This window comes from Micropterus salmoides, unplaced genomic scaffold (genome assembly GCF_014851395.1).
Source record: "Micropterus salmoides isolate LMB-PRFRI ecotype aquatic unplaced genomic scaffold, ASM1485139v1 Ms_hic_scaffold_12, whole genome shotgun sequence".
In the NCBI taxonomy this organism is placed as follows: Eukaryota; Metazoa; Chordata; class Actinopteri; order Centrarchiformes; family Centrarchidae; genus Micropterus; species Micropterus salmoides.
The window spans coordinates 16,134,668-16,150,684 of record NW_024040263.1 but is presented as its reverse complement, the minus strand read 5'-3'; the positions used below and the strand labels follow the sequence as shown (position 1 = coordinate 16,150,684).

At 39.6% G+C, this 16,017-nt stretch overlaps 1 protein-coding gene and 1 long non-coding RNA gene across 3 annotated transcripts; both read right to left on the bottom strand.

The window, feature by feature from the left end:
• Positions 1–336: 336 nt before the first annotated feature.
• On the bottom strand, positions 337–9,297 carry LOC119899201. Of its 2 annotated transcripts, none has more exons than XM_038713676.1 (6): positions 8,992–9,297; positions 7,845–8,054; positions 4,374–6,277; positions 4,086–4,241; positions 3,715–3,813; positions 337–1,861 (listed from the first exon to the last, which is right to left on the bottom strand). In XM_038713676.1, exons 3-6 carry the CDS (start codon positions 5,376–5,378, stop codon positions 1,562–1,564), a joined length of 1,560 nt encoding a protein of 519 aa, XP_038569604.1. In that variant the 5' UTR covers positions 5,379–6,277; positions 7,845–8,054; positions 8,992–9,297; the 3' UTR covers positions 337–1,561. The 2 variants fall into 2 exon arrangements, with proteins under 2 accessions (XP_038569604.1, XP_038569603.1); XM_038713675.1 differs by having other exon boundaries at positions 4,374–5,436.
• A 2,602-nt stretch (positions 9,298–11,899) lies between these two features.
• Positions 11,900–13,647, bottom strand: LOC119899200. Its single transcript, XR_005443744.1, has 2 exons — positions 13,125–13,647; positions 11,900–12,260 (listed from the first exon to the last, which is right to left on the bottom strand). It is a non-coding gene; the product is annotated as an uncharacterized LOC119899200 (long non-coding RNA).
• Positions 13,648–16,017: the final 2,370 nt, after the last annotated feature.

Sequence of the window (16,017 nt, the reverse complement as noted above, 5' to 3'; positions counted from 1 at the left end):
AAACTGTTTACTTGGATCTAACTCAATAAAATTAAGACAACATTTTCCAACTATTTTTTTCAAGTTTAGTGAACTAACTGATATTTTGAGTAAAGACAACTTAATAATGTGAATTTCAATGTATGCAAAAATATTAAGTAGCATTTTCAGAAAAAGCCAATAAATTGAGTACTATCAATGTAGAAAATATCATCATTTTATACACATTAAACTTAATTAAAATAGGTAACTTAAATGAAAAAATAAGTAGATAATGTTCTGATTTATTAATTTTGATCAATTTACCCTCTTTGTTTTGAAAGTGTAAATAGCTTCAAATAAATAGTTGCTACTATGTCAATTTCCAACATTTATTAAATCATTGCCATATCCAAAACAGTAGCAATGAGCTGGACAGTATAAACATTGGTATTCAGGCATTCAAGAAAACATGCCCTCAGCAAATAAAGTGCAGGTTAGTGGAACACCTTCACAGTACAGTTCTGTGTACATAATGTTACAAAATTTAAAATTTAAAATTAAAATTTAAAATTAAGTAACAATTTACAAACCAAATTCAAAATGAGCTGGATAGTGTTAACAATCAATAACATCTATTCATGCATTAAAAAAAGCATGACCTCAACTTATAAAGTGCAGGTTAGAAGAACACCTTCACAGTATATTTTACTGTGTGTACATACATAATATTAAAACATTTTAATATCAAGTTAACTGGCACTTGCTATTTTTTTAACAATTCACATGCCATATCCAAATAGTGGGAATGAGCTGGACAGTATAAACAATCAAGAACTTCTGTATTCATGTATTAAACAAATATGACCTCAGCTTGTAAATAGTAGGTTAGTAAAACACCTTAAAACGATAGTTCACTTCAAAATGAAAATTCTGTCATCATTTACTCACCCTCAAGTTGTTTTAAACCTGTATGAATTTCTTTCTTCTGCTGAACACAAGGAAGATATTTTGAAGAATGTTCTTCCATAGTCTTTTTATTTTTTTCTAATATGGAAGTCAATGGGTCCAGTTAACTGTTCGGTTACTGACATTCTTCAGACATCTTCCTTGTGTCCTGTAGAGGAAAGAAATTCATACAGGTTTAAAACAACTTGAGGGTGAGTAAATGATGACAGAATTTTCATTTTGAAGTGAACTATCCTTTTAACAGTACAGTGTGAACATAATATTGAAACATTATAACACTAACATTACAGGTCACAAGCATGACCATCTGACCTCAACTTGGCATAATACCTTCACAGCGTGTGTGAATATTTTGAAACGTCTTTAGTCAAACATCTCACTGATCTCACCTACTGACCAGTTTTTAAAGTGCAGCTTCACAGCAGGTCTATTTTGTGTGTATAAAATATTACTTTTTCACACCAGGAAGTATGACCTGTGTACAGTATAAAACATGACAAGGATAAACCATTACAACAACCTGAATGTCCAATATAACATTGGACATAACACCCATTATGTCCAATGTATAATGATGTTGAACAGACAAAGAAAACAGCTGTTCACAAGTGCAGTGACAGTCATGTCTGAGTGCCTAGGCAAGGAGTTTGTTTTTCAGGGTCATGAACTTGGGGCTTGGTTTTGGGCGCAGTGTGTCAAGTCCCACGAAAAGTCTTTGAAACACCTCAAATGTTTTGGAAAGCTTGGATGGATACTCAAGATTAAGTGCATATGTCAACCCAAGCAGGAAGCAGCATGCTTTGGCCAGGTTTCCAAGATTGGTAAGGACTGGTATTCCCTCAATGATGATTCCTACTGCATCTGGCTCACGGCAGACATAGATGCTCATGTTCTTAATTTTCAGGTCCTCATGAACAATGGTCTCTGCGGCCCCCTTTTGAGATACAAGATAAAGTATTTAAGACAAACAATCTCATTTATTAAGAAAAATAAATAAATGCATAAATAATCCACTACCTGCCAAATGCTGGTTCATTCAGTTCACATTAAAGGGAAACGCTTGCCAAAATTTAACCTAGGCTATTTTTGTTAATCTACCAGAGTCATTCTTTCTTGTAAAAGCATAATTAGAATGGAAATGCCACTCTCAAGATAGACTTTTTTCATATGAAGTCGAAATGCCTTTTGAATGCTAGGGGCACTACAATGATGGCATAAAAATCACTATTTTTAAAACACTAAGAAGGCTCAACACAACATGAAACTGTACTTGAAGTGTCACCAGGGGCTCTACACATGGACTCGAGCATTGACAACATTGTGTACCGTATTTTCCGCACTATAAGACGCACCTTCAATGAATGACCTATTTTAGAACATTTTTCATATATAGGGCGCACCGGATTATAAGGCGCATAAGATACTGCAGTCAAACGTTTGACTGGGTTTGCGTTATGCATCCACTAGATGTGCCAAAGGGAATGTAGCGAATGCGCGGCACCGGAGGTGAGGCGTTTTAGTAAGCGTGAGCGCGCTGGGGCGGGCACGTAACTTGCATTCGCAGCCTGACTCATGAGTATTCATGTGCGGCGGCTCGCTGACAGCAACAGCAGGCTGTTTGAATGAGACGACCCGGTTACTGTGAACAGGGAGCGCTTTATGAACATTCTGTGACGCGCGAGCAGCGCGGGGGACAGTGTGTCTGTTTGTGTGTCTGTTAGTAAGAGTGAGCGGTCGTGAGCGGGCACGTGACTTACACACATAACATGATTTATACGAGGTTGAACTGGCCGTGTGACAGAGCGGGCATAAGATGGACACGAGCGCGAGTTCACGGGCGAATTTAATAACGCAGAGCGTTATTAACCAATTGATTCATATGTAAGGCGCTCCGGATTAGAAAATTAAAGGCTTTTAAGTGCGCCTTATAGAAAGGTTTTGTACGACTCACTTTATCAGTGGCGGCTGCTGTTTCGTGTGCCTAGGTGACATAGGGCCAGTCATTTGTTTGTGTCTACTAGAGTGCCAACCTGTGAGGAACTCTTAAGACAACTGATGTTTAGTTTTATGTGTCGCCTGGACAAGTCAGTGATTCATATTATTTAAGCGCTAGTTAATCCTCTGAAAAGCTGTTATAGACACACTTCTAGGTTAAGACAACATTGGTGCAATACCCTGTAGATCATACATACATACATACATGTTTGTGTTTCTGGTAGCTGGAATTTTGTCAATCTCCAAATGCAATGCAACATGAGGAGAGTAAAGATGGAAAGCTCCTAAAGTTTGTTTCCATATAAATTGCCATGAGCTAAGTTATCTTTTTATTGGAATTACAAGTTCATGACATTTCCTCATATGTAGTTCATTACATTCGGAGATCGAATACTTTTGACTGTCAAAATTCTAGCCACCGTAAACACTAACTGATAATGTGAGTCGCACAAAACATTTCTTTTTAGTAAACTGTGTGTACACAAACAATGTTGTCAATGCTCAAGTTCATGTGTAGAGCCGCTTTAGTGTTTTAAAACTAGCGATTTTGATGCAATCATTGTAGTGCCCCTAGCACACCCATTCAAAAGGCATTTTGACCTGAAAACGAAAATACGGTCAATCTTAAAAGTGGTATTTCCATTCTAATTATGCTTTTACAAGAAAGTATGACTCTGGTAGATTAGCAAAAATAGCCTAGGTTGCAATTTGGCAAGAGTTATCCTTTAACAGTCCGCACAATTTAAACATGTTCACCAGACTGACCCAAACCTGCTTTGAGACAATACTTACACAGTAATCCGAGATAAGCTCCTGTCCACTCTCTCCCATATACTCAAAGAGGCATCTCAGAGTGACATCTCTCTTCTTCACTGTAGTGGCACTTGGGTCCTAGTTAATAGAACAATAATGAATAAATTATTTTTGTTGGTAAATTCACTCCAACCCTGTAATTACTGTAGGTCTGTATTATTTTTTCTTTTTTATTCATTATAATATATTAATAGTAATAACACGAGACAATTTAGAAAAAAACTGGCTAATTAACAAAAAAACAACAAAACAAAAACCACCCAGATAAGCAAGATGCTGAAAAAACTGAAAAACAAAACCACTCAATTGATTAATATCGTACCTTAACTTTGTAACCAATTTTTCCCTACCTGTATCAGATCCATCAACAACTTTTTGATGCGTTGACCAGTTGCTCCTCCCTTGGCACTAAAGAGTTCTAGGAGCTTTGGGGTGTATTTGTCCAGCTGTGACATAAACGTCGCTTCCAGGGAAACTGCAGTACATCTTCGGAACTCCTCGTTTACCTGTAAGACAGCAAATGTTTGACTTATTTAAGGGGTTTAAAGATTAATCTACTATCTCATGTCCAAGTCACAATTTCTAAAAAGTTCTCAGAAGTGAGTAGTGTCAGCAAAACTGAATGATAAGTCACTTACCTGGAATGGTTCGAAGAGGGCAGGCCATCTTTCCTTGAATTCTGCCACACCAGGAGACTTGGTAATAACTTCCTGTCTTCTCCAGCTGTATGTTCTGGCCATCATATCATTTGTGCTCCTGACAGAGTCCTTTGTCTGATGGGCAGCAATTAGGTCAAGTCTCAGATTCTCAAGGGTGTCATCTGTTTCACCATGTGGGTGTGAGGGCAAGTAATTCACCTCTGCCCTCTTTGGTTTCTTGACATTTTTAGCGGCTTTTCGCTCATCACTTGACTTGTTTCTCAGTGAGTTTATCAGGAGTTCAGTGCTTCCAAGTGCTTTCCGTTTTGTCCGGTAGTTTCCACACTTATACTTTAGGCTTACCTGCCACCCATAAATTCCATTAAAAGATCCGGGCTCCTTTAAGCAGGGATGCTTTGCAACTAGTGCCTCTGCCACTGCACATCTCTGGGCATCATTGGGGTAAGCTGTGTAGAAAAACATGGCCTCTGCCAGGCGCTCCAGGATGTCTGATTTGATACTTGGTGATGTCATAGGGGTGCCATCTCTTAAATAAATCTCGTTTCCTTGTCTTAAGGCCAGTTCAGTGTTGTGTGAGAAGGTTGGAATTGGAAACACAGCAGGCCATGGGCTCTGCCTTTCAGAGGGGGATGGACTCGGAATGACGGTATCCACTGAGTTCCCACTGAGACTCGTACACTCACAGAGAGAGCTGACATCAGAGGCATCTGGGGTGCTTTCCTGGGGAACAACGGTCAGCGTCAACTCCAGCGGTGTATACACAACTTTAAGTGTGCACTTATCTTTCAGCTCATTGGTAGATGTTAGGGTGAAGAAGTCATCAAATTCCTCATCTTTGTATTGAAGACTTATATCTGTGGGGATGGAAAAATGTTCTTTGACAGCTGCAACCAACTCATTCACAGTTGAGGGCATGCCACTGCTGAGAGTGAGTTTCTTGATTTCATGATCGATGAGGACCCGGAATCTCACAGTTTGCTCCATTTCTAAGAAGAGTTATGTTGGAGACAGATGTGGCGCTTCAATATCACCATTTGCTTTCCTGCAACAATATAGGCAGACAGAGGATATACATCAGTAAGGCATCGTTGCTCAACGAGAGTTATGTGGTCTGTCTTCTCCAGATAATATCCGCGATAATGTTCATCAAACCAGGATATCTGTGTTCTCACAATAAAATACACTCTTTCCTCGATAAGTGCAATTTGAAGAATCACTGCAAAATCAGGAAGACCTGCAGTAGAACCAAAGGCCACAATCATGCCTTTTGAGTACCTCGATCCCTGATAGGTGACTGTGTCAGCCAGCTGAACATGAGACTGAGAAGGAGATATATGCCTGATTGACTCCTGAACATTTACATGTAGGACATCCACTGGAACTGATGTTACTCTTACAACACTAAGAGCAGGCAAAACTGTTGTGGAATGCAGGTTGTGGCTTATCATAAGCTGGTGCTTTGTAGCCAGGGACAGGAGAATGTTCTTGAAGTTGCCAGTATGCCTTACAATCCGTTTAAACTGGCTGTGTTTTGCTTCGAACCGCATCGTCCAGAAAGCTATAACTGGTCCAAAAGCTTTTATCAAAGCAGGATAGTGCTCTAAAAAGTGGTGCTTTGGGATTAATTCTTCATTAGGGAACACTTCCTGGAATCTGTGTCGGTGTTCAGAAATTTTTGAGTCAAGATATGCAATGCTTTCCTCATTATGGACTGGACCCACAACAAGCTCAACAATGTCTTTTAAAGACATCAACAGAAGCCAGGCTGGATCACTCAAAGGTATTTTGTGTCCAATAATGAATGGCAACAGTCGTATGAGGGACCAATTTTCATGCGCGTTTCCTCCAATCTTGTTTCTTGAGGAGAAGGTAGCAGGCACTGGCTGAGGAGAGTTAGTTTTGTCAGACCACTTATATGGAAACTGTGAAATAGCACTGTTAAGTTCACTAAATGTGAAATATTTCTTAGAAATAAAAACACTGAAGCACAGACCCAGTTCTAAGGGAACAATCCCTTCAAAAACGTCATGTAATATGTCAGGTGGATAGCCAGTGACACAGTGGAAATAGCTCAGATTTTCAGTCAATGGACAAGCCTTTTTAACACCGAAACAATGTGTCAAGGCAGGGTTTTCTTTGACAGTCAATACATGAGTTGCATGTGCTTCTTGGGTGCGAGCCGGAAAGGCACCAGACCTCACCTCCTTTATCTGATATTCTGATCGCTGTCCAAGACAAAATCTGCAAATGAACGGACCAGAAAAGTTTTCCACTAATCCACAAATTGAATGTGCCCCAAGATTGTCTGCTGCAACGCAAAACACACTTCCTTTCACATTTTGTCCTACTGAGGAAATGTAGATGCCGTCACGCTCCAAGATAGCAATGTCTTTTAACAAAGGGGCAAGCACTTCCTCATAACCAAATCTTTTGATGTCCACTGCTTTACATAAAAGGGCCAAGTACACAGAGCTCAGAGTTGACCGAGATGAGTGTGGAATGTTGCCAAACACCCAGTATACAGCTGTAATCTTGTGCTTCTTTCTTGAAGTTCCCAGTGGATTGCAAATTTCGAAGTCATCAATGTACAGTACAAGTGTAATTCTTAGTTCTTCAGAATAAAAAGAATTATCTTTATAGATTGTACCGTCTTGATATGATTCATATTTAGTAGATGGCTTGTCCTTTTCTTTACTCAGAACTTTTTCTCGAAGATCTTCTTTACCCAAAATATTAATCAAAGACTTAAGAATTGGAATATACTGGAAACTTCTCTTCTCATTTGGTTCAAGGACATACTCAACAGGCTCAACAACTTCAAATTTTTCTGTATAATACTTCTGTCTCTTGAACGATGAGGATAGAGGACCAGCACTACTAAGTGCTGAGCTTAGGGGATTGGAATTGCACAATTCTTCCACCAAAGATGTAACAACAGTGTCAATGGTTTGGTTATTTTTCTTAAAATGTGAAACAATGATACTTTTAACTGAAGATATGCATGCAGAATTTGCTATGAAGTGAAGATCAACCAATTCATCAATGCACCGAACTGAAACATTATGAACACTCTCTAATTTCAACAAGAGGGATGCTATATACTCTACAACTACACTGCTTCCATCTTCCTCTTCATAGTGTGCATTAGTGCTACTGCCTTCATGATTAGCATCATTGTGGACCTCATCCTCTTCAGAGGCTTCAAAATCAAGTGCTTCCTCGGGTAACCCACAAATAATCCCTGGTTTGAAATCTTGTGATGTATATGGAGTATGCTTTCTGTGTTTGTGTGTTGCAAACGTCCCATACACATTTGTTTGGTGATCACATTCTATGAAGACACACTTAACAGTCTCGTTATTCTTGAGATGGTGACCTATATGCTCAAAAAATCCTTTTGTTGTTAAATCCAGGGTTTTGACACAAAGGGCAGGTAAATGAAAGACTTACTTGTGGTGAGATGAAGGATTTAGCTTCTGGGTGGTATCTTGAGAGGTGAGAGCGGAAGGAACTCCAGGATTTAAAAGAACATGGGCAATCTATATGAATACAAGGCAAGGCATGGCTGTGTCCAAAAGTCCCATGATGCAGTCTATAATGCTTTAAAATGTCACTCTTTCCTGGTACCACAGTGTTGCACAATTTACAGGGCCATCCCATCTGTCAATAAAAATAAATAAAGTTAGTTACATCTAGCTTTTGAATACAAGCCTGACAAAATCCATAAAAAAATACACTTAAAATACAAATGAAGATTATCCTGCTGGACAAGACAAGAATGGGTAACTTTAGTTCATCACAGAATTTATTTTAGAAAATAATCTGAAACATCATGTCAACCTCATGTCTAACCATCACAATTGACTAATTGTTAGGTTAGATAGCCTAAAATACTTGTAACCTCTCTTGCCAAAATATTAGTGGAACAACTGGAATGACTGCAAAGTGTGTTGGTGTGAGATGTGTGAATGTGCCACAGTCAAATACAAAGTTTTCCTGTTAAGACAAACACGTGTAAAGCACGCTGGATGAGGAGAAATGGGCCTGCACCTTGAGCACCACCGTTGAGGTGTGTTAACCGCGGGCGGTGTGGGTGTATTTCAGGCTATGTGCTAATCCACATTAGCTAACAGTGCCCACACTCATAGTTGCAAATGTTTGCTCCCTCATCAATGTGGTTTTGGTTAGATTGTGTGGATTGTGTACTCGCCAAAGTAACTGCTGCACTGGCACATTAACATTCATATCCAACCGACGATAATCAGTAATCACTTAACTTAGCTAACGTTAGCTGTGGCTACGTGTGTCTGTCGTAGCTTCGACAGCGTTGGCAGCGGACTCAATGTTTTTGAAGAAGTTACAAACACCTCTGAAACATTAAACTATCACACAAAGTCAACATTACTTATACAACGCGCACACACACGTAACGTTAGATTAATACAGTAATTTATGTGGCTCAAGTTAACAAACTGTTTGAGGTAACGTTAACGTTAGAGCACATTCGAAATTGGCGCTCTTCGACAGAGCGATTGTGCAGCACAAAGACGTTAATTAGGGTAAAATCTCACTTTTAACAACACAAAGAGTTACTTACATGAGGTACGTGAAGTATTATCCGGCTCCGTAGAAAACCCCGTTCGAATAAACTTCTGGAACAGACGAGATGAAGGATTTGCCCGGGCTTGTTCTTCTGTTGCTGCAGGTAGTGGGCGGGTCGTGTCTTTTTACGTCTGATACGTCCATAAGGATACGTCTGATATAAACTTTTAAAATGAGTTTTGTAAAATCAATTTATGGTGAAGTCCAATTAAATTAATTTTATTATAGAAAATATTAAGTTACGAAAATATTCACACTTTTTTACTTTTTGAAAACTCAAAAAACAAAGAAAGAAAAATAAGTTAATTATTGGAATAAATATAGTTTTTAAAATTAAGTTATAAGGACAATAGCACTGAACGAATTTTTACAGTGCACGACGTTGTAGGCAGCAGCTCTTACAATGCATCTTACCTTCTCTTTCATCCAATATGGGACCAACACAATTGCCTCAGGACTGTTTTGCTCAAGTTGTCACCCATCCAAGATGATAACAAGCACAGCATGGACTATGACTCCATTTAACATTTTACTGGAAATCAGTATGTAATATAACACTGAAGAAGCAAAACATCTAGACTAGTAAGCTCCAGCATACACATTAGAACAGTGCATGTCTTACTGCCATTTTCAGTAAAAAGTTACAATATTAGCTTCTTTAAAGTTTCAGAGAACCAACATTCACATGTACAAAATGTACAGGTGCATATCATAAAATTTATAAATTTTGGAAAAGTTAATTTATTTCTGTGAAACTTTCTTATATGTTAGATTCATTACACATAAAATTAAATATTTTAGGCCTTTTTTCATTTTAATCTTGATGATTACAGCTTACATTTCACAGAAATCAAAAATCCATCTCTCAAAATATTAGAATAAAGAATGTATAATACAGAAATGGTGACCTGAGAAGAGCCTTTAATCTCAATCTGGTTCAGTACAAACAACCACAATCATGGAGAAGACTTTTGACCTGACAAATGTATCACTGACACCCTCCACGAGGTGGGTAAGCCACAGAAGGCATTGCTGAAAGGGTTGGCTGTTCACAGCATGTTCATGGAAAGTTGTGGAAGGTTAAAGTGTGGTAGGAAAAGGTGCACAAGCAACAAGGATGACCGCAGCCTTGAGGGGATTGTCAAGCAAAACTGAACTGCTGAACTTGGGGGAGCTTCATAAGGAGTGGACTGATGCTGGAGTCAGTGCATCAGGAGCCACCAGGCACAGATGTGTCCAAGATATGAGCTGTGTCGCATTCCTAGAGTCGCTGCACTGATTCAGTAATTCATGTTTTAGGACCCCTGACCAAGTACTGAGTGCATAAATTAACCTTTTTCAGAATTTTTTAACTTTTGAGAAGGTCTACATTTCATTCTTTATTCTAATATTCTAATATTTTGAGATGTGAATTTTTGATTTCCATGACATATACGCCATATTCATCAAGATTAAAACAAAAAAACATCTAACCCCTAATTATGTACTGACAAATGTTAATACAGTCATTACTAAATGGTCACGTGTGTCTAATTTGTAGTAGGCCTAAGCCAACAGTAAAAGTAAGCAAAGTCATTAACAAAAGTCTGCATTGTTGGGTCTCTAAATAATATTAGAATACGGTCTAGACCTGCTCTATAAGAATTATTAATATTTTATATGTTGTTTGGTTTAATGGTCCAAGGGAGTCCCTGCTGCTTACATATAAAACCTTGTGGTGACAACAAGTCTCCAGGAAGTCAAAACGACTGTTAGCGAGCTAAACAGGACCATGCAGAAACAACTTGTTAGCGACGCCGTGGGCAGGGAGCAAGCACACCTCATATCGGACAGTTGAATCGCTAGCAAGGGTTCTGCTAAAGTCAGGTTTTGCGAGGTGAAGTGCATTGGCCCTGACACAACATTTCACATTTTGTCACTATTACTTTTCTAATGGTCATCTTACCTGTTTCACCACCAATGATACAATGATTGTCCTGTCCTATGGGACGGCTGTGGCTCAGGAGGTAGAGCGGGTTGGCCGTTAGGTAGGAAGGTCGGCGGTTCAATCCCTGGTTGCGTGTCGAAGTGTCCTTGGGCAAGATACTGAACCCCGATTTGCTCCTGGCGGCTGTTCCGCCAGCGTATGAATGAGTGTGAATGCTAGTTTCCGTTTGAGCACTTAGGCTCAGTGTATGAATGTGTATGACTGGTGAATGCAGATGTAGTGTAAAAGCGCTTTGAGTGGTCGAAAAGACTAGAAAGGCGCTATAGAAGTACGGAGCATTTACATTTACATCTATGTTAGCCTCTTCTGGGACAAAGACTGGGAGATTTACTAATGATGAGATTCCCTGGATGCAGTTCAGCACAGTCTCAGACTGGACGTATCTCAACTCTCAGCATCACAAATTCTAGAAGACCTCATCTGATCAGACCAGGAATTTAATTATTTGAACTTATAATCATATATAATTGGAATATAATTGGTATATTTGGAATTAAGGAATTGTTTAGTAGTTGAAGTAGAGTCTTTGGAGACATTTTTTATATTTTGCCTCGCTTTGCTAATTTTAGGGTGGTGATAAGCTGTGCACCTCCTTTGGTCATTATTCAAATGTGTTTGTATTATGATTTAAGAACACTGTTTCGTAAAATACAAGTAAATAATAAAATACAGTCAGAAAATAGAAGGTAGTTTTTTTCCACCTGACTATATTCCCAAAAATGCATGGATTTAGGACATAAATGAAAGTCTTACCTAAACTTACTGAAGTATTATGAATAAAATACTATTAAATATTACTCCACCTTGCATTAAGCCTGACTATGTTCCAATCATGAAGTGGATCTCATCTACTCATCTTTTTTTCTCTTTGCTTTCCCTTGTTTTATCACTAAGAGAAGGACAGGAAAGAAGGAAATCAACCCCCAGAATTTTATTTATCAGTGTTTGGACAACAGGTTTTCAGTGAAATAAAGACCACACTGAACCACCCAGTTAGAAAACCCCCAGCAGACAAACTCTGCTGATCTTGGAGGAGTAAGCTACATTTCTTGCTTTCTTATAAATTGTAAGAGCATTTTACACACAGACAACAACCATGGGCAACAAACAGTCATTGTGATCTAAAGACAATTAAGAAAACTCTCTTTACATCCAAAGTGCACAGGATTCCTGCTCTTCTCTACGAGAGACAAAGTGAAACTCTTCTAGCCTTTGCAGAGCAGAGGAAGACTTCAGATGATTCCGGCACAGAAATGTTGGTCATGAAAACAGGAAATCTGAAGAAGGAGGAAAGCTCTGATGTGAGGACGATTGAGGTAATTATCCCAAGTAATTGTTTCATTGTTGAATTACTTTTACAGTATATATATGTATATACAGTTTAGCTTTCAACTGCATCAAAGTTGCTTTGTTTTATTGACACATCTCTGAATAATATCCTTTCTAGTGGTCAGAGCTCAAACTGGTGAAGAAAGCACATGTTTGATGAGTATCGTCCTATGAACCCCTGCCCAATTTCTGAGAAAACCAGCAACCAGCACCATCATTTTTTCCAAGTGGTTTGTTCGCATACTGCTGCTGTGACATGCAAAATTCCCCCCTGGGGATAAATGTTGTTTATCTATCTAATAGCAGAACAGCAAAAAAATACTTCCTGTTTTCAATGGAAATACAATAACATGCATTTGTGCACCACATCACTAATTTGTTATACATTATGTTAACATAAACCTGGTGTGTTTGTTTTTCTGTAAATCTAACTGTAATTGTAGCAAATGATTACAGTGACCTAAAATGTCAATAAGATATTCAGTCATCATAATTTGGCATTGTCATTGTAGAAAAATGTTTTTATATGATTTTTAATCAGTCATAGATTAAGTTATTAATCTGGGATATCTAAACCTTAAGTGAATATAATGTACCACAAACAGTTTTCAGATTTTAATTTGACATTAACAATATTTAGTCATTTAAGTGTTAAGGTTATTTTGCCATAGTCAAGTTTAATATTAAAATATGCTTGTAGAGACGTACCAAACAGGGCAACTGAATATCAAAATGCAACTTGTGTAAAGTGTAACTGTATTTTGAATATTTGTAAAATCAGACCTTTCATGCAACAGCACAGTTTAGCTTACCATTAATACATATACAGCTGGTGTCGGCAAATAAGTCTGGCATCGGGCCAAATTATTTTCCTGGCGGGCCAGAAAATAGTCTAACCCTTTGATACTGATGTTCATGTGTAGGTCAGTCGGTAGAGTGCGGGGCTCCCGTTGGGATTGTTGGGACTTTTTTTCCTTCTCCCTTTTTAAACAAATTGATTAGCCTATAAGGACCATTTTGCATATGCTCACAATAAAGCATATACTGCAGTGTGTGTGTGTCCCGGCCTTTGATCTGCATTCATAAACTTGTGGACGCTTATTTTCATTTCCCTGAGGAAATTCAGGGAAATCCAATCACACGTTTACTGACGGCATTTTCAGAGGTTTGTCAGAGGGCGAATGGGCGTCGACGCGTCGCTGCATCCGGTGTATGGCGGTGGATTATGGCGGGTGGATTGTGCCACGGATAACCTACCAAAGGAGACCGTCGTGTGACAGCTACGTGTGTGGATAGGCTACTCCGTCGCCAGTGCACAACGTCGTTAATAAACCCGTCGCCGTCAGGCTTGTTTTTTTTTTCTCAAACTTCTTCTTCTTTTTTTTTATTTTATTGGCGGTTGGCAAACTAGCCGAGAGGTGCATTAGCGCCACCAACTGGACTGGAGTGTGGAACCAGAGATTATTTTCAATACAAGGAGTACAGGCCTACATGCTCCAGCCTTTTTGTCATTAAAAGTGTGGCCGTAAAATTAAATTTTACACAGAAATTTTAAAGGAGGGTAATCTAATGGATATAATATTTATCCAAGATATTAATCAACTTAATTTTGTAAGTTATGTCAGCTGAGAAGTTTACAACAGAAACTTGAAAAACTCAATTGTGGGGTTTTCTTAATTAAATATTACATTAAGTGTGTTTTTACATTTATTCGTTAATAGACTATAGCTCTAACTTCAAAAATATAACTGGTAATATTTGTAATTTAATTGAGTAGCCTATAGGACATGAAATTATGCTATATTGTTGTATTATAGATATCAGGGACAACTTGAAGTTCTAGCCTCCCATCTTTAATTTTTTAACTGGCATGATGTTTACTTTTGGGTCTATTCTGTAGATTAAAATTGTGCTTTCATCATTTACTTTGTGTACCCAACTGTCATTTATAATATAAAAAATAGACCAACACCAAGCTATATGTTTTATTTACATCAATGTTTTCCTCATATTTGATGCTGCCATAAATGTTTTTTTTTGTTGATGTTTTTTGGAAACCTGTCCTGCCCAGCAGCCTGGTGTAGAGAATGATGACCTGGATACCATATTGTGCCAGACAGATTTTACTTTAACAAGAGAGTATTAATATACTCCTTTGTCTGTTTTATTATTTATTTAATTATATATTGATTTGTCACTGGGCCGGACAGTGGGGAAGACACGGGGATGGGGGGGCACAAACAGACAGCACCGAGAAAGGACAAGACCTGTAAGAGAAGGGGGATGGAAGGTGGGGACAACAGGGAAAAGCAGTGGGAAACACCAATTGCAGAAAGCAACAAAACCTGCAATAGAACAGAAAGGGGGGCTTGGGGAGGAGAAAAACAACAACAAACAAACACAAACAAAAACAAACAATAAAAATAAGAATAATAATAGTAAAAGACAAACCAGCCGAACAGCAGCAATGAACAGTTGACATAGTAAGACTACTAAGAGAAAAATGAAAACAAGAAACAGTCCAGCACACTAAATAAGCAACACAGCACAGCCACGAGAGCTGGAATAATAACAATTAATTTAAATAAGTAACTGAAAGAAAAGCATCAGGAATCAAAATTTGTTTGTGTCTATGTGTGAGACTGATTGTGTCTGTGTGCGTGTGGGTGAATGTGTCTGTATGTGTGTATGTACATGTGTGTGCGCATAAGCCTGTTAAAGAATGTAGTTGTTAGTGAGAGTGGGATGCCACGACTGTGCCACACTTACCCCAGCAACAGGCAGGCAAGAACCCCAGTAGCCAATAGGGGTGGGAGAAAGAAAAAGAATAAATCAATCAAAAAAAAAAACAAAGATTCCCAGATGCACCGCGATGCAAACGCGGATGCCAGTTGACAACGTAATGCCGACGGAACGCAAGAAGCGTAACCCGCGGAGGAGCAGCGCCCGGACCGACCGCGGCGCGCACACAACATAGACCAGTGCTCCCCCCCCACCCAGCACCCCACCGCGCGCAGCGAACAACCAAAATGCCCAAATGCCACGCAATCATCAACACCAATGCACAAGTGACGAGCCCAACGCGCACACTGCGCGAGCACGCCGATACCCAATGCCCAGCAGCCCCCTGCGAATCCCGCGTACGAGGTCGGGCAAACGAGAGAGAGCAAGCGGAACAACACGACAGCGAAAGCCAGAGGAGAGAAACACCAGCAGCAAGTCCCAGCCCGGCAGCAAACGCGCCGCACAGGTCACCGTGCACCCACCAATAAAAGTCCGCCGTCCCCCCAACCGCCGGAAAAAGCTAAGGCCGCCGGCGCAGGCCGACATCCCCCATGCCCAGCACGCCCCCCGGCCGCAGTGCAACACCAGCCAAACCAGCAATGAGGCAAAATCAACTAGCTCAGCTGCATGCCACCACCAACCCACCCACCCGTCAAGGGCCGAGAACTCCAGGCACAAACCCAGAACAAACTGGAGCACAGCCCTGCCCCGCACCCACACTGCACATCCCGAAAACTAACTATGTACCTCAGTATCCAGAGGGGTCCAACAACTGGCCGACAGAGAAATGGGGAAGCATGGATCCGAGGCCAACGAAGCAAAACAGGGACGCAGTGCAGCAAGTGACAAGTCTGAATCTTGTGGTGGGGTTCACTCCCTCAGTGGAGGGAGGGTGGTATTCATTATTGTATCCTGTGTTAT